The sequence below is a fragment of the Alternaria alternata genome (genome assembly GCF_001642055.1).
Source record: "Alternaria alternata strain SRC1lrK2f unplaced genomic scaffold CC77scaffold_1, whole genome shotgun sequence".
Classification (NCBI taxonomy): Eukaryota; Fungi; Ascomycota; class Dothideomycetes; order Pleosporales; family Pleosporaceae; genus Alternaria; species Alternaria alternata.
Genome location: NW_017306190.1, coordinates 239,931 through 264,015, shown reverse-complemented (window position 1 = coordinate 264,015; position 24,085 = coordinate 239,931). Strand labels below are relative to the sequence as shown.

Genomic DNA, 24,085 nt, shown 5'->3' with positions numbered 1-24,085 from the left:
TCTACCTAATAAGATGGCAGCTTTAATCTGCCAATCAAAGCATTCGCTCACGGCCATACGTTCTGAGTCAAAACACCCTGCTTCGTGGGGCCATGACAAGTGATTATGGTCGTACTCCGACATGCTTTGCCTATTACAGAGGTACTAAGAGCTACCTAGGTAGGCTATCCATCACTAACGTCTGCGAACCTTGCTTTTCCTTCTCAATAATTACCCCAATCACCATGTTGTCAGTCAACGATATTGTCGTTCTTCCCGTCTCCTGGGATCATCAAGATAGTGTTAAACTCCGTACCACCCAGCGAACCGAGATTACCACCCTCGGAGGTGTAGACCCCGGCACTCCACCATCAGCCGCTGACATTCCAATCTTTCTGGTTGCTTATTGCGCTGGCGTTCCAGTCGGCTGCGGCGGCCTACGCCCACTGTCTTCATTAGATAGTGCACTCAGCAATGCTGCTGAAATCAAGCGAATGTTTGTTGACCCATCATACCGAGGGCCGATAAGTGGGAACAAAGGCTTGAGTCTTTCCATTGCGGAATTGATACTCAACAGGTTGGAAGACGAGGCGTTAGAAAGAGGCTGGTCGACGTTGCTATTGGAGACTGGTACCTTTTTGGTGAAAGCAAGACGCTTCTATGAAAAACGTGGGTTTATTCAACGCGATATGTTTGGAAACTACAACGAAGCAGACAACAGTGTCTGTTACGAGAAGCGGCTTGATCCAAACCTAGTGGCGCCCGTATCCTCGTAAAGCTGCGATGGTTCGACTTCTGCATCGGCATAGGGTGTTTGCAGGATAGTCATAGATTCGCGGTAGTATGGTAGTGTAAAATTAACGTCATGCTCAAACAAACATTCAAGTAAGCAGCATCGACACATGGAGGCACAGTTTTCACGCTTTGATCCCAAGCATTCAGAAGCAGAGGACGTTTGAAGTGGTCAAGTATTAATATTATCAAGCTCTATAGGAAAATTACTACCGTCAAGAGCTCAACTCGACCCGCTACTAATTACATGAATCAAAGTTTGTAAGAAGAAAAACCATGCTGTTCGAAAACACGACTCCGATCGTATAGCCGCATGTAGTGTTGATCATTGGTGGTATCGAAAAATAGTCGTGTTTGTCGAACCGTTATCGGTGTTGCAGCAAGGCTGTGAGGCATGTTGTCTCCAAGTACCCGTCGATTGGCTTGAGTACTAGACATAATCCTCTGTTGTGTCGAAAAGGGTGGGAAGAATCGAAGTAAGGGGGCAAGCCAGAACCCGTTAACATGTAGTTGTTGCGTTTGTCCAACTACCATTGGTCTCTCGAAAGACCGTTTAACGGCGGCTAACAGTGCAGCCCCAGCCACCGCCGGGGATGGGGTCTCCACGTTGGACTGTGCAGCCGCCGCCAGGAATGATGTCGTTACGCATGACGGTGCAACCACCGCCGGGAATGGGGTCGCCACGCTTGCTGACAGTGCATGAAATACCAGGGATGGGCTTGGAGGAGAACATCATGTTGACGTTTCGATTGATTGGTTGGTTGGTTGGCAACTGGTCAAGAAATGTTTGGAAGGATTGGAGTTGCTAAATGACTGAATGTTCTTATGGCCTGGAGTCAGATGGGAGAGGACAACTGCCTCCTTTATACATCGTTTGCAGCGAAGTACACAGGACGAAACAATGAAGCTAACCTTATGGCTATCGATGCGAAAGGTCCAGAGCTTGCTCGCGATAAGAGAACACCGAGTCCTGTTACCCTTACTATTGTTCGTAGATTCGCCACTACTATTGTTCTTATACATGACCCGTTGTGCCAAGGTTTTGGCTTGTCATTGTACGAACACCTCCCTTCCTGTTAGCAGTGATAACAAAGAAAAATTAGCAGCAGAAAAGCGCCTCAATGACCTTTGTATCGATGCTCCGGTAATGACGTGATCTGGATGACCGGCAAAACATAGTAGTGCAGGCCTGGACGCTCAACGACCTCAAGAACGAGTCAGTTGTGGTAGGTTTCGATGCCCTAGGTATACCGATTTGGCTGTCATATCTAGAACTGGCCATCATGTGCGAACAGGCAGATCGTAAAATCTTCACATACTGCATATCTTACGAGTCCAGGAAAGCGAAGGAATAATCTCCGCACAGGGAATCGTTAACAATATGGCTTGTAACTTTGAGCGAACCCAAGCATGTTGCCAGCAGATTGTTCAGCTCAAGGAACAATAGTATAGTACCTTCAGGTAGATGCTTCTTGAAGAGATGTTGAAGACAGATGAGCGAGTGTTCTGGCAAGTCATTCTCCCGTACCGTTATGTAGCGCTTGATGCTGTAAGTCTCCGGTGCTTTTGGACAGAAAGCGAAACCCCTGCATATGCATGTTTTGCATGCCAAGAAGATGATCGTTAGTTCGATGGGGTCTATGCTGTTGAAGGATTATTTGCTCCGATATGATATGCCGTAAGTCGTGAGAGAGCCTTAGGGTGCGTGCGACTTCCAATGGCGGGTAGCGGGATGATGACTAAAGATTCCACGTCATGCTAACTGCTGCAAGTTAGGAAGACATCATACCTCTACAACGAACTCTCAGACGACCAACAGCAATGTACGCGACGAAATTACTTCCTCGCTGCGGCTACCGCCTACCTCTACGCCGCGCATTCCAAACCGCTGCTGCCCCTAACAGCCGTGCCTCCGATTTTGCTTTCGCTTTCGAGTAAGGCGGCACGCCATCGGCCTCTCAATACAGCAGCTGACGGCTGTCAGTATCGACGGAGTACTCCTGAGGAGTTCGGACGCATTACCGCGAGCTCGAAAGGCCCTCACTTATCTCCAAACGCAGCGCATTCCCTTCATACTCTTGACCAATGGCGGCGGCAAACATGAATCCGAGCGCGTGGCCGAGTTGAGCAGTAAACTGGACGTGGCTATCGATACGTCCATGTTTGTCCAGAGTCACACCCCCTTTGCCGACATGAACGACCTAAAGGATAAGACAGTCATGGTTGTTGGTGGAGTGGAGGATAAATGCAGGAGAGTTGCCGAAGCATACGGGTACGATAACATGCAATTACGTTGTGCCGCAACATTCTAACGAAGTCGCATAGCTTCAAAAACGTTGTCACCCCTGGCGACATTCTAGTTGCTCATCCCGAAGTATGGCCTTTCTCCCAGCAATTGCTATCATACTACAAGACCTTCACTCGACCGCTGCCGACCCCAATCGATGTTACCACACCATCGACCTCGCTTCGCATCGATGCTGTCTTTGTGTACAATGACCCGCGGGACTGGGGTTTGGATGCGCAGATCATTAAGGATGTTCTGTTGTCAGAGCGTGGCATCATTGGGACTCTGTCAAAGAAGAACGGCAACCCTGCTTTGGAGAACCGTGGTTATCAGCAAGACGGGCAACCACCACTTTACTTCTCGAACCCAGACCTACTGTGGGCGGCGAAATACCACTTACCACGCCTAGGCCAAGGAGGATTTCGCGAAGCGTTCGAAGGCATCTGGGCTGCAATAACCGGTGGCGAGGCACAAGGTGTCAAGCTGCAAAAGGTCGTGATGGGTAAACCACACCAACCTACATATGAGTTCGCAGAGAAGCGCCTGATAGCGCATCGGCATAACATAATGCAACGCTACGGTAGTCCTCTCGGGCATCTCAAGCGTGTGTATATGGTCGGTGATAATCCGGCGAGTGATATTGCTGGCGGTAATGATTACCGGAGCCCGTACGGCACAGACTGGGCTAGTGTGTTAGTAGAGACAGGTGTCTATCAGAAGGGCACAAAACCAACACCTCAGCCTCGCAAGATCGTGGGCGATGTCTGGGATGCCGTTTCGTGGGCTGTTGAACAGGAAAACTGGGTATCTTCAGCTAACACTCCTTGATGCTATGCTACAATACAAAATTCCGCCATGCTATGCACAAAAATAGGGTTGAGAAATCTCCATATAGAACATGGGTGGAGTAACCCGCTAAATATCAGGTCTACTGCTCATCTGCTTGAGCTTTGAATAGAATTTCAATCATGATCTATTGTTGCCCCACCCACTGCACGAACCTATGAAGCAGAAATGTCAGTACTCAGCACACAAGTTAGGGTGTTTAACTTACATCAAATCGCCGGGCCCGAGATTATTAGCTCTTGCCACCGCTTTGCTGTCTTCGATGATTCCAGTTTCTAGGTTACGGGCATAGATGTCGACGTTTTTGCTGAGTTGATTTGCGACCGCAATCAACGATCCATTCTGGTTCATACTGAAGTGGCGAGGGTACCATCCCCCTGATTTTGCAAGCTGGACAAACGATAGCTTCCCGTCGGCTGACGGTTTGAACGTCACAAGTGAATCACTTGGAACTTGAGTGCTGTTGGTTGGGTCCGAATTCTCTACTTTGAAAACTGTGCCGTTACGGTTTGCTGCGATCAAGAACTTGTTATCAGGCGAGAGCGTCATCTCCGAAGCGAACGTCGCTGGTGGGACGGTTTGATTGCCGTATGTGCTGACCTCGTCGACTTCGGTAAAAGCTAGGCCACCCTGCTCCAGATAACAAACTTCGTAACTAGTGATTTTGTTGCTCTTCTCATGGACTACAAAAAGGTACGTCTTTGTAGAATTGGAACCTGTCCAGAAAACTGCATGTCGCGGACCGTATCCTTGCTTGGATTTGAGTGGCGCATGCTCTGTGAGCAAGTGGCTGACAGGATCGATGCAATAGACGTGGACTGTATCTGCACCGAGACTGGGGAATATCATGTATTGCCCCGTAGGATCGACGACCGCTTGATGGATTTGCTCAGGCGCCTGGAAGGTGATGTTTTGCAAAGACGAAAATTTGTTTTCCCCATCGATAGTAAACAGTGATATGGCTGGCTCGGGTCCGTACTGTTAGGTTTACCATAAAGTGAGTACTTGATCGGATAAAAATTTGAGAAGAAGGAAAGTTGTACGTACGTGAGCAAGGGCTAATGCGGATTTGTTATTGTAGGACGCCGAGGATACTGCTCCTCCCAGCACACTGGTATTGGACACCTTTTGGAGGCTGCCGTCATCACCAAGGCTCAACATTGTGAGACTAGCATTGGCAGCTGATTCGTCTAGACAGACTATCCTATCCAGGCCAAGGGACGCATCCAACCATGTAGGCAAAGTTCCACACTCGTGGTTCTCTTGGGTAACTTTCATCGCATGGCTAGAATTTGCGCTTGTGCTAGGCAGTACTTCGAGCGTCTGGATGGCGCCAGCATGAGTTTCATTTCCGTATGAAGCCACCAGCAGCCGGTCGGCAGCTGCTTGCCCTATAACTGACAAAGCGATGAGTAAAGTGTTCATTGTTGGTAAGAAAGAAGACTCGGAAGTGTTGAGGTAGCCAGAAATAAGCAAAGTAGTATTGTTTTTCAGGGGCCGAAATTTATGTGGTAGTGATCAGCAGAAGGAGCGTTGTCGTCGGTGAGATTTTTATTGTATGCGAGAGAGATATGAAGAGACTATGACACGCAAAGAAACACAATGTAAGGGAGTGTGAAATAATTCTTTGTGAGAATTCATGAACATTCACAGCGTATGTTTCCATGCATGTGTATATGGTGGTGCTCCTTACATGTTTCACATTGATCGCTATCAAGCATACCAGTGGTCTTAGGTTTGTAAACGCGGCTAGTTCTGGTTGGCATGTCAGATTTGAAGGAGCGGCTGTTACATGTAACAGAGTGTGACGGCCCTTTGCTGACGATTGGCAGGGCGGGGGTCGAACATCATTTGTGGTTCGGCCCTATTCGGAGATAACAGGCATTATAGTTCGGCGGCGAACCAATAGTCGCGCTAGTGCGTCATATTCCATCTCTGCGCGGATGATGGCGCGTGTATACTGGCGACTTTCCTCACGAGCCACGCATTCCCACACGCGACCGTGCTAGATATGCCTGCCTCCATTACCAGTTATGCAAACTATCTCCCCAGCGAACTACTTCTTGAGATCTTGGCTCATTTCGAAACGCTGGGCAAGCTTGAGAGGCAAACGACGCTAGCCCGCTTCTCAGCAGTCAATAGGTAATCGTTGCACTGACAATTCAGTCACATAAGCTTACAAGACCAGACAGTGGTATGATGTATGTAAATGTCTATCTATTGGACATTAGATGTACCGTAACTAATCTCGCTGCCCGAATAGGTAGCAGTTCAACCGTTATATGAATCACCATATCTGTCTGGAAGCGCATACGAACTCTTTGTTCGCACGATATGTCCTTCTGTACTAGCTCGCATCAAGGTAAGTTGCATCAAAGGTAATCAGTGGTATCTGCTAACTTGTTATAAGCCGACAGCGTTGGCGAGTTTGGTGAAGTCCCTTGACTTATCCCACATCGTACACCAAGGCGCCAAGTCCACAACGGCTAGATTACTAGGCCGAACGAGAGCATCTCTTGAAGTCTTTGTAGCACCCCAAGCTAGCTTTGCGATTAATTGCTGGGCTAGTCTAAGCAAATGCACTCGACTGCGCGTTCTTGACCTGAGCCTGTCAGTAAGCCCCAAGTACATGATGCATTCGGCTCGTAGACTGACGCGCAATTTCAATATCAGGGTGTCAGAATGTATCAGCTTCCAAAGCCTGAACCAAACCATACGGCAGTTGGGAGATTTGCGTGAGCTTTACTTGCCTCGCTGTTCGTCGAGATACGAACCACCAGCGACACCAGGTGGTCCCAGCATCCGCTGGCCACCCAAGCTTGAACATCTTGCGTTATCCGGATCAGTCTCGGGTCAGTTCCTATGGGACATGTTACGACAACCAGACAACTTCCCACCGACGTTCTCCTCACTAGGTATCTACCATAGTCCTGGGCTAGATCAGTATGTCAAAGTCACGCCTCGAGAAAGTCACTGGTTGACTGAACCTGATGAGCGCAATGCTGATTTTCAATTCACAGACAAGGCATCAGGCCGCTGCTCAACAGCTTAGCTGCGTCGCTGACTGTTGTCGAACTGCGTGATTTGCCAGCCGTCAAGCAAGGTCGACTGAACGGTGTGCTAGACTGGCTACCTAATTTGGTATCTCTGACTATTGCGCTCGACTATATTGACAGTCGGTTCGGAAATATGCCACCAGACTTTTCTCCGGCGCGATGGCAAGAAGCCAAGCCACTGTACAGCCTCACCCTTGTCGCCTGTGGACGAACTGGCGATCCGTCACGCAGCTTCACCATGACCGATCTTTTTACCATGATAGACGAGCGTTTCTTAGGCCGTCTACGCTATTTGAGTATAGGATGGAGTACTGAGTGGCAGAGTGAGGATGAGGTTTTGGGTGCGCTGGATTCTAGCATAGATGACTTGGACAAGGAGAATTGGTTGGAGCGCAGATGGCACTATCAAGATTTGGATTTTACGGATACGAGAGACATGGAATACGAGCAATGGAGAACAAACACAGCAATGGGTAGAAGGATGAGACCGCGATTTCGACTTTTGAAAAATCGATGACTGGACTACTTGGCACGTTGGATTGCGGGTCTAGATAATTTTCATTGCAGCCAGCTCAAAAGTTTAAGCCTTTCAATAGGCCTATACAAGCTACTGGTAGCGGTCAAGTAAAGAAACAAGCTGTCTATGTCGTTTACATCGCATATGAGGAAGGGCTCTCGTCCAGCGGTTGGTGAATTGGTATAGTGGAGAAGTCGAGTCCACCTTAGGCGCTGCCGTTAACCTTCTTTCCTTGGATCATACCACGGACACCGCCCTTGCCGCCAACTTCACGGATGATGGCGTTTATGCTCAGGTCGGCGCCAATGTTAATTTGCACTTCAACCTTTCCTCCCTTCTTCACTCCACGGACCGCAGCCTCGCTTAGCACTTGGCCGACCTTCCATGTCTTTTCCCTCAGCTCTTCCTCCTCCTCTTCGCTGTCGTCATCGCTATCATCGTCTTCCGAGTCGTCATCTTTCTTTTCAGACTTGGGCTTTGGTTCTGGCTTCGTGACCTTGATGTGTCGTGAGCCTTCGGCAAGTTTGATAAGCACATCACCACCCTCTCGTGGTGTCGTGATGGTTGCAGTGCGTCGAACGGGGAGTTGTGTCTCAGTATCAACAATGGCGTGGAAAACGCCGGAGGATTCGTCACCCGAGATGCACAACACACCAACAGCGGTAGAAAGATGGGGCGTAACGGTGACCATGGGGTGAGAGCTTTGTTCAATGTCCTCAAGCTCGAACTCCTGGATGAGGCTGGCCTGAATGGCGGCACCGCGGACTGCCAGTTCCGAAGGGTTGATGGCGGATGGGGATGTGGAAGGCGCGAGGACAGTCGTGGAGTCTGGGAAGGCTGATCGTACTGCCGAAGCAACCTTGGGGGTATGTGAGTTACCACCAGCCAATACAATCTCAGAGATGTCGAGAGGGTCCAAGTTGGCCTTCTCCACAGCTTGCGTTACAAGACGAGTGAAAGCGGCGAACAGCTTGCTTCCCAGGAGATCATAACGGGTACGGTTGATGGTTGCGGTAAAGTCAGTGCCGCCCACTAAGCTCTCTACGGAGAAGTTGGCGGTGCTACCAATGGATAGCGCCTTCTTGACGGCTTCGCACTCGAGCTTCAGCTTGGCCAACGATCGGTCGTTCTCCCGGGGGTCACCTGCCGACTTGTGTTTCTTGAGGAACTCCTTGGCAAAGTGGTCCATGAGCACTTGGTCGAGCTTGAAGCCGCTAACATCATAGTCGTGTAGAGTGGCCAGGATAGTGTAAATGCCACCACGGGATGCGACCACGGCGACATCCGAACGAGTACCACCCAAGTCAGCGACAACGACGATCTTGTCGGCTAGCTTCGCATCAGGTTGGGCATCGTAGGCCAGGACAGCAGCCGTGGGCTCGCTGATGAACTGCAGAACCTCAATACCAGCATTTGTTGAAGCCTTCTTGAGAGCCTCCTTCTGGGCGTCGCTGAAGTTTGTGGGTACGGTGATGACGGCGGCGTTGACGTCCTTTCCGAGGTAGTCAGAGGCAGAGCTTCGCAGTCTCTTCATGTGGCGTGTGGTGATATCGATAACGGAAACGGTGTTTTCCTTCTCTTCTTCGGTGTCGCGAATGGTGAAAGCCACGCTGTCTTCATGCTGTATGGGGTGAGCCGACTGGTGGCATGGCGAGGGGTCTATCGATTTGAAGCTTCAGAGCGTCAGTCTCGTCGGACATGGAGGGTTGATCAGGCTGCCTACTCTTGTCCGAGAAAGTCGCGGAAGTAGGCGACTGTGTTCTTCGCATTGCGGACGAATTGGCTCTTGGCCTGTCCACCGTGGAGTTCCTCTCCTTCAACGTAGGACAGAGTGGAGGGGATCTGGCGATCTGAGGACAAATTAGCAATGGAGGGGATCCAGGGCGTGGGGCAAGCAGCATACCTCCGTCTTCGTTGGCGATGACCTGTGCTCTGCCTTCCTGTTATGTGTCAGAAACACTCAGAGAAAACGGCTATAGACATGCATTACGTACACCGCTGGTAAAGGCAATAGAGCTGTATGAATTGCCAAAGGATATTCCTATCGCGACTCTCTGCGCGGGGTCCGCTTGCGCACTCATCTTGCGCGGGTATACGTCGTTTGGTTACGTGAACGGGTTTCGAGTTAGAGTGAGACGATCGGGTATTGACGAGAAAGCGGTAAAAGTGGAAGAATTGAGGATACCCGACTGTGGCTGCGTTTGTAGCGCGTGTGTTTCTGCGCGGCTAAGAAATTCAGAGTCGTGCATTTTTCTCGGAAGCGCACGGGCTTCTTCGGAATGAGCTCACTATACCTAGGATTGCACATGTTACCATGTACTCTACCAACAACCAAGGAAACACGACTCGGCAAGCACCACCATGGCAGCGTCAGCCACAATTGTCCTGCCGGGCGACGACATCGCGAAGAGCGCCCTGCCTACAGGCACAGGCAAAAAGAAGACGCTCACCCTCGGACCAGGTTTGCGACACACGCCGCCAGACACGGTCACTGCTACAATTGCGGGCGCGCTCGTGACAGACAACAAGAAGAATGCTGCTTCGGTTGAATACAACACTGGAAGGGTTAGAAAGCTCTTGTTGCGCCTTGCTTGCTCTCGGCCTGCTAACACTCGTCACAGTACCTTCCTTTCGCGGGCGACCTCGTCATTGCGACTGTCAATGGTTCTGCCGCAGAGAACTTCAACTGCCTCCTTACCCCGAACACACCGCCTGCGACCCTCCCCCATTTGGCCTTCGAGGGTGCGACTAAGAAGACACGACCCCAGCTTCCTCCAAACTCTCTGGTGTACTGCCGCGTTGCCAGCGCTGGCAAGGATCTGCCATCAGAACTCACCTGCGTCGATCCTTCCACAGGCAAGAGTGAAGGACTCGGTCTTCTGAAGGGAGGCATGCTGTTCAAGGTGAGCCTGGGCATGGCTCGACGAATGCTTGCAGCACGTGGTGGCATAACTCTACTGCAGACCTTGGGTGCCAAAATCGGCTTCGAGGTCACAGTCGGTCGAAACGGACTTGTACACGTCGACGGGGGGAACATAAAGGCGACATTGGCAATAGGGCAGGCTATACAAGAGGTGGATGTTGCCGCCCTCGGAGACGAGGCACAGAAAAAGCTAGCTGCTGCGACTTTGAAACAATGCTGATGGAGAAATCATGGCTGTCATATCAAAATTCGCAATCGCAGGATGGATGGGTATCGCGATTATTACGCACGTCGGTCCATGCATGTTATGACTGAACACATGCAGGCTATCAACCGTTGGGAACAATCATCTGCAAGGGGTATCAGTGTGGTTTTGCGCCCAATACAGTACGCATAAAGGACGGGCACCTCTGGCACTGTAAACATAGAAATTACAGAGGCCGTACGTCACCGGATCACGTTGACTGCGACGTCCGGCCGCACTCGATGAAAGTGTGGGTTCTAATGAGCGAAGTTAAATGGGGGCAGAGGGCTTCACTGGAGGCATGTCTGAAATATTCCGACCATGCCCCCAAAGGCGGTATGCTCCATCGAAAGCAAGTATGCATCGGAAAATAGCTACTTACTTGAATAGTCGCATCCACAGACTAAACGGCGAGTATGTATAATATCTTCATTGTCTCTAGTGTACAATTGACTCTGCTGGTCGTTGACTCCACGAGACGCGACATTGCCCTTACATCAGCCCTCAGTATCTCCTCCATTCCACAACTGTCGGATTTTCATGCGATGTGTGAAGATCTGGACCAACCTTTTACTGCGTTCCGCGTACACGTGCAGTATCAAGTCCATGTCCATTCTGGTAACCCGTGTCTGCCAAGCATTATCAAGCAGGAGTTTTATCACTTCCTACAGGCAGAACGATCTTAAGGTACAACTCGCTGTGGGTCTCTGGGGAAGAGACTGCACATCCGAATGTTGGGCAGTCCGAGCCAGAATTGAACAATCCTCTCTAGACCGAAACCTCCTCCAGCGTGCGGTGGGCAGCCATACTTGAAGCAGTCTACGTAGTCCTTGGTTCCAGCACCGGCTGGATCAATTGGAGGATCATGCTTGCGCATCTGCTCTGCGAGGAGCTCCGAGCTGTGGATACGCTGCGCGCCAGAGAGAATTTCCTGACCCCTCATGAACATATCGTACGAGTTTGAGAGAGCGGGGTCGGCAGGTGATGGCATAGTGTAGGCGGGACGGATAGCGAGAGGGAATTGGTCCAGGACGTAGAAGTCGGTGTTGTACTTTTCCAGGACGAGACGGCCAAGCAGCTTTTCTTGCGGGGTTCTGGAAACGTTAGTCGAGCCTTGGAGACTTTCTTCACCACACTTACGTTAGATCGTCGTAGTCGCCCAGCTCTTCTCCGGCTTCGCGAAGCATCTTAATACCTTCTTGGAAAGGAATTCTAGGCACGTTGCCAGACTGGGGAAGCTTGAACTCATCGACATGGTACACTCCTCTTACGAGTTCAGTCTCCTTCCGGTACCGTGAGTTGAGCTCGTTGAAAATGAAGAGCATAAGGTCCTCCAATACGCCCATGACTTCGTGGTAGTTTTCTTGGAATTCCATCTCAAGATCCAGTCCTGTGAATTCGGTCAAATGACGAGCGGTGTTAGAGTTCTCGGCGCGGAACACAGGGCCAATCTCCATGACTTTCTGGAAGCGGGAGGCGATCAGCATCTGCTTGTAAAACTGTGGTGACTGAGCAAGATACGCGGGACGACCAAAGTACTTCAACTCGAAGACGTTGGCTCCTCCTTCAGAGGCAGCACCACTAAGTGCCAGGTCAGCATCTGTATTGAGCTTTCGTAGAGATGACCTACAGTATCTTTGGGGTATGCACCAAGACGAAACCCTTCTTTGAGAGGAATTCCTGGAACAAGGCGCATACACCGCTCTTGATCACGAAGATGGATTGGTTGATCTTCGCCCGAAGATCAATCGTCCTGTTGTTTAGCCTCGTGTTCAGACTGACGAGTGGTCGCTCGCCACCCTCCTCCTCTTTCTGGTCTTCTTCGGTGGCAGCCTCGGTTGGCATGGGCCGTTCAGCATCGGACACCTGAAGTGGTAGCGGAATCTCCGCAGCAGCCTCGACGAACAACTTCTGGATGTGAATCTCGAAATCGGTGATACTGGCGCTCTTAATGGGCTCCTTCACACGCTTGACTATGCCCGTAACGACAAGTGTGCTCTCGGTGCTGACGTTGCCACAGAACTTGACCATCTGCTTGCTCAGCTTCTCGCTGGCCGCAACAACAGCCTGCACAGTGTTGAGGTTCTGTCGCAAGTTCAGGAAAGCGAGTTTCGCAGACTGAACCCTTGCATTCTCCACCCAGCATCTGAATGTGATCTCCTTGTCCTCATTGCTGGCGACATCGGCAAGCTCGGTGCGTGGAGTTCCCGTAGGCTTGTGTTCTTTGGAGCCAATGAGGGGAAGTTCGCCGTATGCGCCTACAGAGACGTCGGCGGCATCGTCGGCCTCCTTCTTGGTACGCTCAGCAAGTTCGCGGGCTTTGGCTGCAGCTTTCTTCTCTGCCTAGGCTATCGTGAGCATTATGAACTTGAAAGGAAGGGGATTCTACTGACCTTCTCTTTCTCTTTCTGCGCCTTCTTCAGCGCGTTCTTGGAAGGCGGCTCGGCGCCAGTAGGTGCGGCGTCACTCATTGTGGTAGTGTTGGGGATTTCAAGTCGCGTTGTGCAGTGGTCAGTCGTATCGTGCGGACGACTCACATTTCCATAGTGGGGCAGTCACAGCCCCGCTACCCCCCGCGGCGTCATAGCCAATTAGTGGCAGCCCGCCTGGCTAACATCATCGAGGACGTGTGTTTGAACTTGTGTGCAATTACTAATTGATGTAGCCTGGGTATAATAGAAATTGACAGTCCTGCTCGAACCCAATGCATTCCTGACGCCCAGCAACAAAATAAACTGCTGTGCTCCACCGTCTCAAAAAAAGTCAGGTCATTGAGACGACTTCACCAAAGCGACTGCATTCCTTTCCCTCAATCTCGGACTCTGCGAGGAGTCGTCAGATCACCCTCAGCCGATGATAGATGTTCTGCTAGACGCGGCTGTACTCGCGTTCCCATCCCAAAGTTTCACTGTTTTATTGACAGCTGAATGCTTTGGTTCGTGACACGAGAAGATATTGACGTGGGTGTCGTTGACGGCCGCTGCGGCAATCATCAGTCGGTGGGGATGGAAGGCAGTAACAGAGATGGGAGCAGATCGATCCCGAAGGAAACCCGAGTAGGGTTCAAGGTGAGATACGGGTTGACCGTTGTTTAGGTTGAAAATCTTCACACGGTGTCGTTGCGTGCCGCTATCGATGTCAGCATGTTCCAGTCAGTTTACAGTTTATGAGCACTTACGTAGCGAAGACCGGAGCGTGCTCATGGACGCTAAGTGTCCTGAGCGTGTCGGAAGTCGCTTGTATAGTTTTTACACTGCGGTCCCAGCGGATATCCCATAGCTTGACCTCACCGCCGCGACAGCCGCTCACAAGTTCACGCTGACCACCACGCTGTAGATGGACGTTGGTGATCCATTGCTTGTGCTCTTTCCAGACCTTAACCATGGCGGTGGCAGGCTTTTGGCGCTGATCATATACTCGTATGGCGCCATCACCAAAGCCAGCGACGAACACATCTCCTTCGACTTGATCAGAGGTCAAGGATGTGATGCAAGAGCCCGAACGCGCCGGGAGATCCTACTCTAGTCAGCTAAGATTTCAAGAGACGCAGAGAGTGTAACTTACATTGGTGCATACTTCGGTCCCTGCGTTCCATACGCGGATGACCTTCACGTCGCCAGCGACCAGAATCAGACCTCTACCCTGCTGCCAATCAAAGACTAGCCCGGCATTCTTGTTGCTTGAAACAAGATCGGTGAGGGCTCGGAATCCAGTCACTAGTTCCGTCTCTCCTTTACGATCATAGTTGCGGAAGATCTTGATGACTCCATCCGAAGACCCAGTCATTAACAGGGCCTGATCGTCTTCGTTGATGAATCGAACGTCCGTTATCTTCGACTCGGGAGGGTTCCCGTTAGAAAAAGAATTGATCCTGCTAACCGATTTTGAGTAATCAAAGATATTGACGGTGTCCCGTGTATCTGTCACGACTAGATGATCTTCGAACTGATGGAAACACATTTTCGCAGGTTGGCTGAGATTGTCAAAATACCCTCGGGGCACGTCCCAGCGGTTAGAGACAGCAATATCCTTCAACGGCTGAGTCTCGGCAATAATCCTGTCGTTACGGTTCCTCCGCCAGAGTCGGCCATTGTAATCGGTGCTTCCGGGCTCGTCGGCCTCCGTGGGCTTCATTTGGGGCTCACGGAAGTACTCGACTGACCATTCGAAGAACACACTCTTGAGTGGAATCTCTGGCTTTTCTGACAGATTCCTGTTCTTGAAACCTCTTGAAGTTGGCTGCTCTACGGTGTGGTATTTCTCCGGAGTCTGAGGACGAGACGCTGACGGGACAGTGGTGTCCTCAGCAGCAGATCTCCCGGATGGCCTCTGTCGAGGGCTTGCTGATTCTTGACCTGCCCAGAGATTCTTCAGCGAAGCACCAACGCTGGTGGATTTGCGGATACCACCGAAAAGAGACAGATATGTCGAGTCTTTCGTCGGTGTTGGAGGATTGGAAGTTTTTTGCGGCGCAGAGGTCTCCTCCACTGCGCGGCGCGTGGGACGAGGAGCAGGCGCATGTTGGAGGGCTTCATCTAGTTGGGGCTGTACGAATTTTCCTAGGGAGGATTCGATGAGAGCGATAAGAATGCAGTCAACGACTATTCCAGCGTCTTTTGCGATTTCCGGGTGCGGGTCCACGGACATGACCAAAAGCTCCTTCCATATGGCAGAATATATGGTGTTCTGTGAACAAGACGTCGATTCCGAAGCGCCGTCTGTCGCTCCTGAACGTGTCTTCATGTAGAGCATTTCGGTGCTTTTGTCATCTGACTGCTTTGTGTCCATGTTGGCATGATCCTCGGATAATTGTTCGAATGCAGCTACTATGAATCGGGCCTTGTAGCGAGCGACGAATGTTGAGAAGAATATGAGCAATTCTTTGCGCACCATACTGTTACCATCCATTGTCATGATAAGAATCATTGACGCGATAGACTCCTCAATGTTAGCCACTTGGGGAGTGACGTCGCGAATCCCAAGGAAGGACGCCAATGCATGCAGCATCGCAGCTCTAACTTCGGCAACAGGGTCCACGATGAGCTCACATAGCCGCTCGTGTGCCATGCATCTAATTCCGACCCACTTGGCTTCTTCATAGTTGACCCAAAGCTTGCTTAGGCAGAGACATGACCATTGCCTGAGCAGCGGGTTCTGCATATCCTTGAGATGATCTAGGCAGCTCTCGACGAGTTCAGTACTCAGTGAGGCGCGTTGTCCCTGGTTGTAGTCCTTGCAAAACATGGAAACAATGAAGGCGCACATGGCGCGGTGTTCACTTGCGTTCTGAATAGGTATGCCTGTGTAACTTTAGCCAATGTACAGTTTTTTTTTTGGAGACAAGTTTGTATACCAGAATTAGGATTGAATATATTGATGAAGTATTGGTAGCCATTGTCCTTGAGAAGATCGGCTTGGCAGGACTGGTCAACTGCGAGAATGCGAGCCCAGATGAATACCATGACAGGCTTAAGCTCGTTTGCTTGAGACTGAAGTAGTTTGAGGACGTATGGGAAGATGCCGATACTGAGCGCGAGATTTACAGCCCAAGGGCCGTGATCTAAGAAACTCGATAGCAGGATAAGCGCACGGAGACGATGGACTTGACTGAGCAGTACTTGGAGCACTATGGGAAGTTGTTCCGGTACCTTTTGCTCCGCTGCGCCCTGTGTCAAGTATACTTCGAAAGCGGTCAACTGTTCGGAGAAGAAGTCGGAGTGCTTGTAGTTAAAATCCTTCTCGCCCCGAGCTTCAGCCTGCAGGTCCGGAAGCTGGGCCAAGATCAGCTCTACCGCCAAGTCCCAGCTGCGCCAGAGCGGATGATTATGTGTTTGAGGAATTTCGGGATGCGAGACAGGGTTGCAGTGATATGCGCGCATGATGCGCTGTGCAAGGAGATAGTTGCGGAAGAGGGCAGCGACCATCAAATCCTGACGGAATAGTTTCTTAAAGAGCGGCTTAGAGAGAGAATTCCAAGCAATGGTATCAGTAATGGCCGTGAAGATCCAGTTCAGCTCACCAATAGGCGTTCTACGCTCAGAGACCTTGCCTGGAATGTTGTGGGCATCTCGTAAGCTAACTTTAGTTGGAAGAGGGTTTTGCAAGATGAAGAAGCGTACCGCCATGGTTATGGGGTCGGTCAGACAGGAAGTAAAGATATCAGCAGGCAGCTCTGGATTAGTGGGAAGCGATTCACGCTCTCTACATGCAGCCAAGTGGATGCAATCACTGAAATCGACATGCTCGACGCTCGGGTCTCTCCGGCGCGCCTCCTCAAACTCAGCCTGATGTTTCTCAGCGAAGCGGTTGAAATTGCTGATGATGAGCCCAGCATCGGAGCAGTCATAAACGAATAGACTTGGAGCACCAATCCAGGACTGCAAGTCGTAGAGTGACAATGGAATGTACTGGGTATAGTTCCTGTTGAAAACCCAGATTTCGCCGGAAGAAGTGGGCTTGGGTACGCCGTGGCCGTTGTAGTGGAACAAAACTCGCTCGTTGCGGGCGTTCCGCCGGAGAGTGGAAGCGTACTTTCTTGTCTCTTCTGTTGTAGGGTCCAGCAGCAGCTTGTAGCGCGTGCGCATGCTCAGCTGCTCGTACTGAGTCTGCAGAGCCTTTCCAATCTGGTTCATGGGCGTGTGACCGGGCGTCTGTGAGGTCACGGTCGGGTCGATCCAGCACTCTTCCTTGGCACACGGGTTGGTTTTGATGACGTCCGGGGGGTCAACGCCGATGTTCAGGCACAAGGCGAGGACAGCCGAGACAGTCTTGAGGCGGTCTCGCATGCGCCATTCCTGGACAGGGAAGGCACAGTCTTCGTTTTTGGGGTGGCCGCCGGTCTCGTGTTTCTTGTCGGTGTAGTACATGAAGAAGTTGGAGGTGAGCAGGTTGCTGTACTCTTCCGAGTTCAGTTGGTCGTCCCAGCCATGACGGATCTTGAAGTGGCCGTCGACGCTTCCCTCATCGGCGCTCTCTGGTGGTAAGACAGGATGGCGGGGCCCAAAGTCGCTCTTCGCGCGCAGGAAGCTGGGACGGGCAGACTGTGGGCCTATTGAAGCAGGACGGGCGGGCGGCGCGTGTTCGTCCATGTGGGAGGTGGGCGACGCATCAGCGGCGGCCGCAGTGCTGGGGCGCGAGGCAGCGGCAGCAGCGTCAGAGGGATGGGAGCCGTTCATGTCGACAGGCGCGGGGGCGTGCGAAGCAAGCGGATTGGGGTGGGTGTGGCCGCTGACAAGAGGTAGTTCGTTGGCTGTTCTCATGGTGAGCTTCAGCGAGCAGTGACGGTGTTGACGGGGCCCATAGCGCGAGGCGGGCGGTGCGCGTGGCAGAGAGACGCGTTTCGGTGAGAGAGAGTGAGAGAGAGCAGAAGTCGGCAGTCCGGGCGAGGGAGGGCGGTGACAATTGCACGTCTATCAAACTTGTTCTCGTGGACGTCGGGCATAGGTGAGAGCTCGACAGTGCATGTCGTCGGCGCTAGGCCCGAAGCAGCGCCGCGGTGAGAGTCGAGCTCCACCGCGAATTGACGACTCGGCCATGGGAGCAAAAAAGCAACTTGGCAGCACTGATGCAGTCTCGAATGGTTCGGGTAGGGATGCTGGCTGGCCAACGGTGCATACGCTCGCTAGCATCTGCACACATGTCAACGCGCCCTCTTATACAAGAGGTTCTTTTGCAGGCCCTCTGCATTCTCCGGGCGCGACGCAGCCAATGGCACTCCTAGCCTTGTCGGCGTCCGCTGATCTTCCCGACACTGCTCAGGGGCGGCGCGCAGAGTGAACAGGGCTGGGGGAGAGGCTAACCATCGTTGTCCGCCTGGTCGTCTTTCCCTCGTGCATACATCTGGCCTGCTCAACCTTGGAAGTGTCGCCCTTGGAAGTGCTGCGCCGTCTGAGTCCCGACGGCATTACGCCTCTCTGCACCCGTATCCCCAGCATCGCGCTGCCCTGGTCGCCGCCATAACACACCATCCCTCGCTCCCACCCATCTGCCGTCCTCCCCCAGCCGTACGACATGCGCGCGCGCCTCATCCATTGCTTCGCCTGATCACTTCACCCTCGCCAGCCCGCCTTCCCTCTCCCAGTCTGCGTCCCAGGCCGAATGAGTGCGCGATAGGCCCCGGCCGCTACTGCACCAACGCCTTAGCAGCACCACCGCCGCCGCCATGTCTTTTCTCTTCGGCAAGAAGAGCAAGCAGCAGGCCAACAACGCGCTGCCCCCAGCCACACGAGACATAACCTCATCGGGAGGCCAGGGGCAACCACCTCCAGCCGTCAATGGATCCGGCTCTCGTGAGATTGAGAAGACCCGTGGAGGCCCCCAATCCCAGACACCCACCCCCGGAGGCAGCGTAAACAACTCGTTGAACTCTCTCCAGAACGTTGGAAATGCGCCTACCCCCGAGCCCAAAGCGCTGCGAGAAAAGGCCGACACCAACATCCAGGTGCGTTATTCGGCAAACCCATTGCGCTTGCACGTGTGCTGACTTACCTGCCTCAGAATACGAACCCCAGATTTGCCGGCAACTCGCCAGACTCCCCGTACCCGTGGTCCTCCCGACGCTTGAACTTCACCGCAGGCAATCCCTTCCCCCGATACGGCGCTGCTATAAATGCCACGGCTAGCAAGGATGGTACGATTTACCTCATGGGTGGACTTGTTGGCGGCGCAACAGTCAAGGGTGATCTGTGGTTGACAGAGATGGGCAACGGCAGCATGGCCTGCTATCCCATATCCACAACTGGAGACGGCCCTGGTCCTCGCGTAGGTCATGCTAGTTTGCTCGTTGGCAATGCCTTCATTGTCTTTGGAGGAGACACGAAACTGGCTGACAACGACGACCTGGATGATACTTTATATCTCCTCAATACCTGTGCGTACAACTCGGAATCACCTATGACCTCAACTGACACTCCACAGCCACAAAGCACTGGTCGCGCGCTCTACCACAAGGACCCCGTCCCACTGGTCGCTACGGACATACCTTGAACATACTGGGTTCCAAGATATACATTTTCGGTGGACAGGTCGAGGGCTTCTTTTTCAATGACCTTGTAGCTTTTGATTTGAACTCGTTGCAGTCATCGGCAAGCCGATGGGAGGTGTTGCTACCAAACACAAAGGAGCAGGCTTCTCCACAAGGCAGATCACCACCAGCACGTACCAATCATTCCGTGGTAACGTGGAACGACAAGCTCTACCTGTACGTGTCACAGCCCTTTGTCTCCTCCACACTCCAACTTGCTAACTATCATCAGCTTTGGTGGAACCGACGGGATTACTTGGTTCAACGATGTCTGGACCTATGAGCCGCGCTCCAACGCCTGGACTGAGCTTGACTGTATTGGCTACATTCCCGTAGCTCGCGAGGGTCATTCTGCCGCCCTTGTAAACGACACCATGTACATCTTTGGCGGACGCACCCAAGAAGGCGTCGACTTGGGCGACCTTGCAGCCTTTCGGATCTCGTCACGCCGTTGGTACATGTTCCAAAATATGGGACACTCCCCTTCAGCCCGGTCGGGGCATAGCATGACCGCCTTCGGAAAACACATCGTTGTTTTAGCTGGCGAGCCCAGCTCTTCTGTCAGTGACAGGAATGAGCTCAGCCTCAGTTACATTCTGGACACCTCCAAGATAAGGTATCCGCCCAATGAAAGTGCTCCTCCACCACAGCCGCAGGGTACACAGCGGAAGATGAGTGGCGGTGAGAGAAGCAATGTGCCTCCCGCTAAGGTCGGCTCCCCTCCAACGCGCGAGAGTATGATGCCTGCTTCACAATTCACGAGAGCCCCAGAAAACATGGGGAATGGTGCGAACGCAGGATCACGTTTGCCTCGTGCAGCGGGTCAACCACCAGGTCCTCCACCACTTCAGCAACCTCCACAGCCCCGTGAGAATGGTGCTGGCGTACAAGGTGCCGCAAAACCTAGAAGCAAGACTCCTACCAAAAATGAACGTGGATACGGCCCGCCTATCGACACTGGAGCTGCATCCGCCTTGGATAGAGAAAACATGTCGCCTATGACCCGCGAAAGTCCATCTACGAACGACATGCAACGAAAGATGTCGTCGGACGCTGTAAGCCAACGGACCCCGAAGGAGTCCATGGACACTACTCGCTCTGGTAGCATTTTGTCACGAAACACGTCCAAATCGCACCGCCCGCAGCCTTCCCATGATAGCACAGAGCAGGCAACCAGACAATCTTTAGAAACACAGCAACAACGCGGATTTGCGCGTGACGTTGAACAGTTACCTAATGAGGGCTTGAAGAATGCGTCACTGGCGAATGATCAACGAAACACCGAACTTATTAAAGAACTGGAGCACGTCAAAAGTCGCAACGCATGGTACGCCTCGGAGCTCGCACTTGCTCGTCGAGCAGGCTACAGCTCTGGTACTTCCACGAGTCCAGTATTCGATGAGCGGTCGGCCGACGCGTTTCGAGACGAGGATAGACCCTTGTTGGAGGCACTCTTGAAGATGAAGACCGAACTTGAACGAGTACAAACCTCCATCAAAGCCCAAGGTGACGATGCTGCGAAGAGAATCGCTGAAGTTGAGAGACAGCGGGACGCGGCTGTCAGCGAAGCCATCTACGCTAAAACCAAATTGGCTGCTCACGGAGGTGGTAGTCAGAATGGAACTCCACAGCCAGATGGGACTCGAAGCACAAACACACCCGACGCGGATCGCCTCCAAGATGTTAGTCGGCGACTAGCGATGTCTTTGGCGGCTCAAGGTGACCTGGCTACTAAAGTGGAGCATCTGACCCGTGAGATTGATGCCGAAAAGAAAGCAAAACAACTAGCGGAGGAGACCGCAGAAGCTGCGCAAAAACGTGTACAAGAACTGGACTCGACCCGACAAAAAGCTACAGCTGAATCAGAGAGTCTACGCGCCGAATTACACGAGGCTGAGCGTGTCGCAAGGGAAGTATCTACTAGCGCTGCAGAAGCAGAATCGGCATCGAAACTGTTGGCGATTGACAAACAAGAGCTGAGCGCCAAGGTTGCTAAGGTTTCCGAAGAGCACAAAGCTCAGTCTTCTATTATTCAGTCTCTACGCGATGCTGTCTTCGCGTCCACGGAGAAGTCAACCTTGCTGGAGAAGAAGCTCACTGAAGAGCGGGCTACGAGTGAAAACCTGCGCCAGAAGCTGGGTCAGCTTCGTAGCGAATATGAGGCACGCGTACTGGAGCTGGAGACTACTTCACAAAAGCTTCGTGATGCGGAGGAGTTGGCGGAGAGCCATGCAGAAGAGGCACGCCTTCATCGAGCCACCGTCTTCTCTGGTCTTCAAACGATTACAGAGCGCTCCGAGCAAGATGGTGCTAACCATGATGAGCGGGTTGTAGTACTGCAGCAGCAAGTCGAAGCTGCAAACTCCATGGCTCGCAAGAATCAGACAGCTGCTGACCAAGCATCGGAAAAGCTTCGCCGTGCTGAAGAACGAATCGCCGGTCTCGAGGCCTACCAAGAGCAATCCAGTCGCGAGGGGCTGACCATTCGTAAACAGTTACAGCAGGCTATGCGAGATGTACAGCTCTCCGAGGCTGAACGAACCGAACTCCGCCAGCAACACGAGCGTCTGCGCCTTGAGAGCAATGCGTTCGAAGTTCAGCTTAAGACACTTCGCAATCTTCTCGACGAAAGAGGTGTAAACCCTGTCGACTCACGACGCTCAAGGGTACTGGACAGTCCGAACTCAAGGTTCGGCACACCGGAGTTCAACCGAGTTCGCGAGCTGGAACAACAGGTAGACTCTATGACTAAAGCACATGAGGAAATGCGTTCTATGTTTGAGGAGCGTGAGCACGAGGTCAGCAAGGAGTGGGAAGAAAAACTCCAGGCACTTCACAACGATCACCAAGCTGCTGTCAAGTACCTCCGGGGTACCGAAAAGATGCTTTCGAAGATGAAACAGGAGCTCGATCGTTACAAGAGTGCAAATCTCAAGCTAGAGGAAGAACTCACCCAAGCGAAGCAAGACAAGCGTAGTCCTACTGATGAAGCCGATCAAGCTGAGTCGAACGCAGAACGCGCGGCACTTCGCTCTGAACTGGACAAGGCACGAGAGGAGATGGAAGCTACCGTTACACGTTTCGAGGCCCAATTGTCCAAACTGCAATCTGATCTGGCTTCTGCTCGCGCCGATGCCGAAACAGCAGCGAATGCTACAAAGCAGGCAGAGCATCAAGCAGCCCAGTTCCAGACAGATCTTGACGCGCTCCGTCGTCAGCATACACAGACGGAGGAACGTGCCCGCGAAGCTGAGAGTCGGGTCCAAATGTTCCTTGACCAGTTTGAGTCATCGGTCGATAATTACCGCCGCCAGTCCCAGGCACCAACCGAAAACACCCTTCCTGAACACAGCCGCCACCGTGCCCACGATAGCATCGCATCCGCTGAATCTCTTTACAGCCGCAATGACGGCTCTAGTACCCCAGAGGCCGTCCCCCGCCCTTCATCTTCTGCTACGCGTAACTCCATGGCTCTGGATAACCTTGCCTCTGAGCTGGACGCTCTCAGGAGTCACTGGGAAACTACCAACAAAGCCTACCGTTTGAGTGATCGCTTTGATTTCGAACGCATGCCCGACAATGATAACACGGATCTGAATGAACTCTCGCAATGGAGGAACAAGGTGGAGAGCGAGGATGGGTTCCAGGCCGCGGCAGGTAGTCACGATGCAAAGTCCGCACAGCCGGCTGCTACCATGGCCTCGCCAACACAGCTCCACGGATCTTCATAAAGGTGCATACGAGCCTTGAACCGCTTTTCTGCTGCTTAATGGATTGGACACGTGTTCAGCGATTTGTAAGGCGTAATCTGGTTTCTAATTTCTCTTCATTATGGTACCATCATTTTCTGATGGGGTTTCGTTTTATACCATTTGTTACTACTGCAAGAGGATCTATGACTGAAGACTTTTGAACTTTCTGCGTCTTGTTGCAGTTTCTGGCAGTCGTTTGACGTTGCTCGTCTTTCGCACGGGTCATATAGCAGTCGGCATGTCATGTCAGGGGAGTTTTTAAGATTCGAGAACAATCACAGGCAAATGTAGGACATCAACACACATTAATGTATACGGATCAATTTATCAAGCAGTGGATACTACACATGCAAATCTGAGTTGTTGCTGCTGAACATTAGGAGCTATTGCATCGATAAGCCACACCTTTTGGGAATAAGTGAAGGTGAAGGCGGCTCGAAACTACTAGCGGGTGAACCTTCTCGCTCCCCACCTGGTACAATAGAAACGACTGAATCTGATTCGCCGCATTTGTCTAAACAATACAGAAAAATGAGAGTTGCGAGACCTTTCCAGCTTTTAATAGGGTCATCTGCAGCGAAGAGTTGCGCGCTATTGTCGTACGTCTCGACAATGGGAGTATGATATGCTTGGGCAGCACATGGACCCAGTACAACGTCTTGACAGC

The 24,085-nt window shown here is 52.1% G+C and overlaps 9 protein-coding genes across 9 annotated transcripts; 5 read left to right on the top strand and 4 right to left on the bottom strand.

The window, feature by feature from the left end:
• Positions 1-224: 224 nt before the first annotated feature.
• Positions 225-755, top strand: CC77DRAFT_1055868 (acyl-CoA N-acyltransferase; the record flags this gene model as incomplete). Its single annotated transcript, XM_018527857.1, has 1 exon — positions 225-755. One exon carries the CDS (start codon positions 225-227, stop codon positions 753-755), a length of 531 nt encoding a protein of 176 aa, XP_018391163.1.
• A 1,837-nt stretch (positions 756-2,592) lies between these two features.
• Positions 2,593-4,043, top strand: CC77DRAFT_977906 (cat eye syndrome critical region protein 5 precursor; the record flags this gene model as incomplete). Its single annotated transcript, XM_018535986.1, has 3 exons — positions 2,593-2,705; positions 2,756-3,043; positions 3,097-4,043. The coding sequence occupies 3 exons, from the start codon at positions 2,593-2,595 to the stop codon at positions 3,884-3,886; spliced, it is 1,191 nt and encodes a 396-aa protein (XP_018391162.1). The 3' UTR covers positions 3,887-4,043.
• Positions 3,959-5,435, bottom strand: CC77DRAFT_5000 (3-carboxymuconate cyclase). The gene is made up of 3 exons (XM_018531925.1): positions 4,952-5,435; positions 4,113-4,882; positions 3,959-4,059 (listed from the first exon to the last, which is right to left on the bottom strand). The coding sequence occupies exons 1-3, from the start codon at positions 5,327-5,329 to the stop codon at positions 4,032-4,034; spliced, it is 1,176 nt and encodes a 391-aa protein (XP_018391161.1). The 5' UTR covers positions 5,330-5,435; the 3' UTR covers positions 3,959-4,031.
• A 416-nt stretch (positions 5,436-5,851) lies between these two features.
• On the top strand, positions 5,852-7,614 carry CC77DRAFT_977900 (hypothetical protein). The gene is made up of 6 exons (XM_018535985.1): positions 5,852-6,046; positions 6,093-6,105; positions 6,168-6,266; positions 6,315-6,514; positions 6,578-6,847; positions 6,925-7,614. Exons 1-6 carry the CDS (start codon positions 5,916-5,918, stop codon positions 7,475-7,477), a joined length of 1,266 nt encoding a protein of 421 aa, XP_018391160.1. The 5' UTR covers positions 5,852-5,915; the 3' UTR covers positions 7,478-7,614.
• CC77DRAFT_977897 (chaperone protein dnaK) lies at positions 7,286-9,721 on the bottom strand. Its single transcript, XM_018535984.1, has 4 exons — positions 9,472-9,721; positions 9,381-9,417; positions 9,201-9,327; positions 7,286-9,150 (listed from the first exon to the last, which is right to left on the bottom strand). The coding sequence occupies exons 1-4, from the start codon at positions 9,556-9,558 to the stop codon at positions 7,683-7,685; spliced, it is 1,719 nt and encodes a 572-aa protein (XP_018391159.1). The 5' UTR covers positions 9,559-9,721; the 3' UTR covers positions 7,286-7,682.
• Positions 9,722-9,838: 117 nt separating this feature from the next.
• CC77DRAFT_924480 (exosome complex exonuclease RRP40) lies at positions 9,839-10,620 on the top strand (the record flags this gene model as incomplete). The annotated part of the gene is made up of 2 exons (XM_018533809.1): positions 9,839-10,042; positions 10,099-10,620. The coding sequence occupies 2 exons, from the start codon at positions 9,839-9,841 to the stop codon at positions 10,618-10,620; spliced, it is 726 nt and encodes a 241-aa protein (XP_018391158.1).
• A 706-nt stretch (positions 10,621-11,326) lies between these two features.
• CC77DRAFT_1055862 (aspartyl-tRNA synthetase) lies at positions 11,327-13,115 on the bottom strand (the record flags this gene model as incomplete). The annotated part of the gene is made up of 4 exons (XM_018527856.1): positions 11,327-11,738; positions 11,785-12,225; positions 12,275-12,987; positions 13,038-13,115. 4 exons carry the CDS (start codon positions 13,113-13,115, stop codon positions 11,327-11,329), a joined length of 1,644 nt encoding a protein of 547 aa, XP_018391157.1.
• Positions 13,116-13,302: 187 nt separating this feature from the next.
• On the bottom strand, positions 13,303-18,004 carry CC77DRAFT_4838 (WD repeat-containing protein mip1). The gene is made up of 4 exons (XM_018531855.1): positions 15,998-18,004; positions 14,209-15,944; positions 13,823-14,160; positions 13,303-13,773 (listed from the first exon to the last, which is right to left on the bottom strand). Exons 1-4 carry the CDS (start codon positions 17,901-17,903, stop codon positions 13,491-13,493), a joined length of 4,263 nt encoding a protein of 1,420 aa, XP_018391156.1. The 5' UTR covers positions 17,904-18,004; the 3' UTR covers positions 13,303-13,490.
• Positions 18,005-18,805: 801 nt separating this feature from the next.
• Positions 18,806-23,397, top strand: CC77DRAFT_925209 (hypothetical protein; the record flags this gene model as incomplete). The annotated part of the gene is made up of 6 exons (XM_018533850.1): positions 18,806-19,084; positions 19,141-19,443; positions 19,647-19,843; positions 19,899-21,814; positions 22,078-22,084; positions 22,356-23,397. The coding sequence occupies 6 exons, from the start codon at positions 18,806-18,808 to the stop codon at positions 23,395-23,397; spliced, it is 3,744 nt and encodes a 1,247-aa protein (XP_018391155.1).
• Positions 23,398-24,085: the final 688 nt, after the last annotated feature.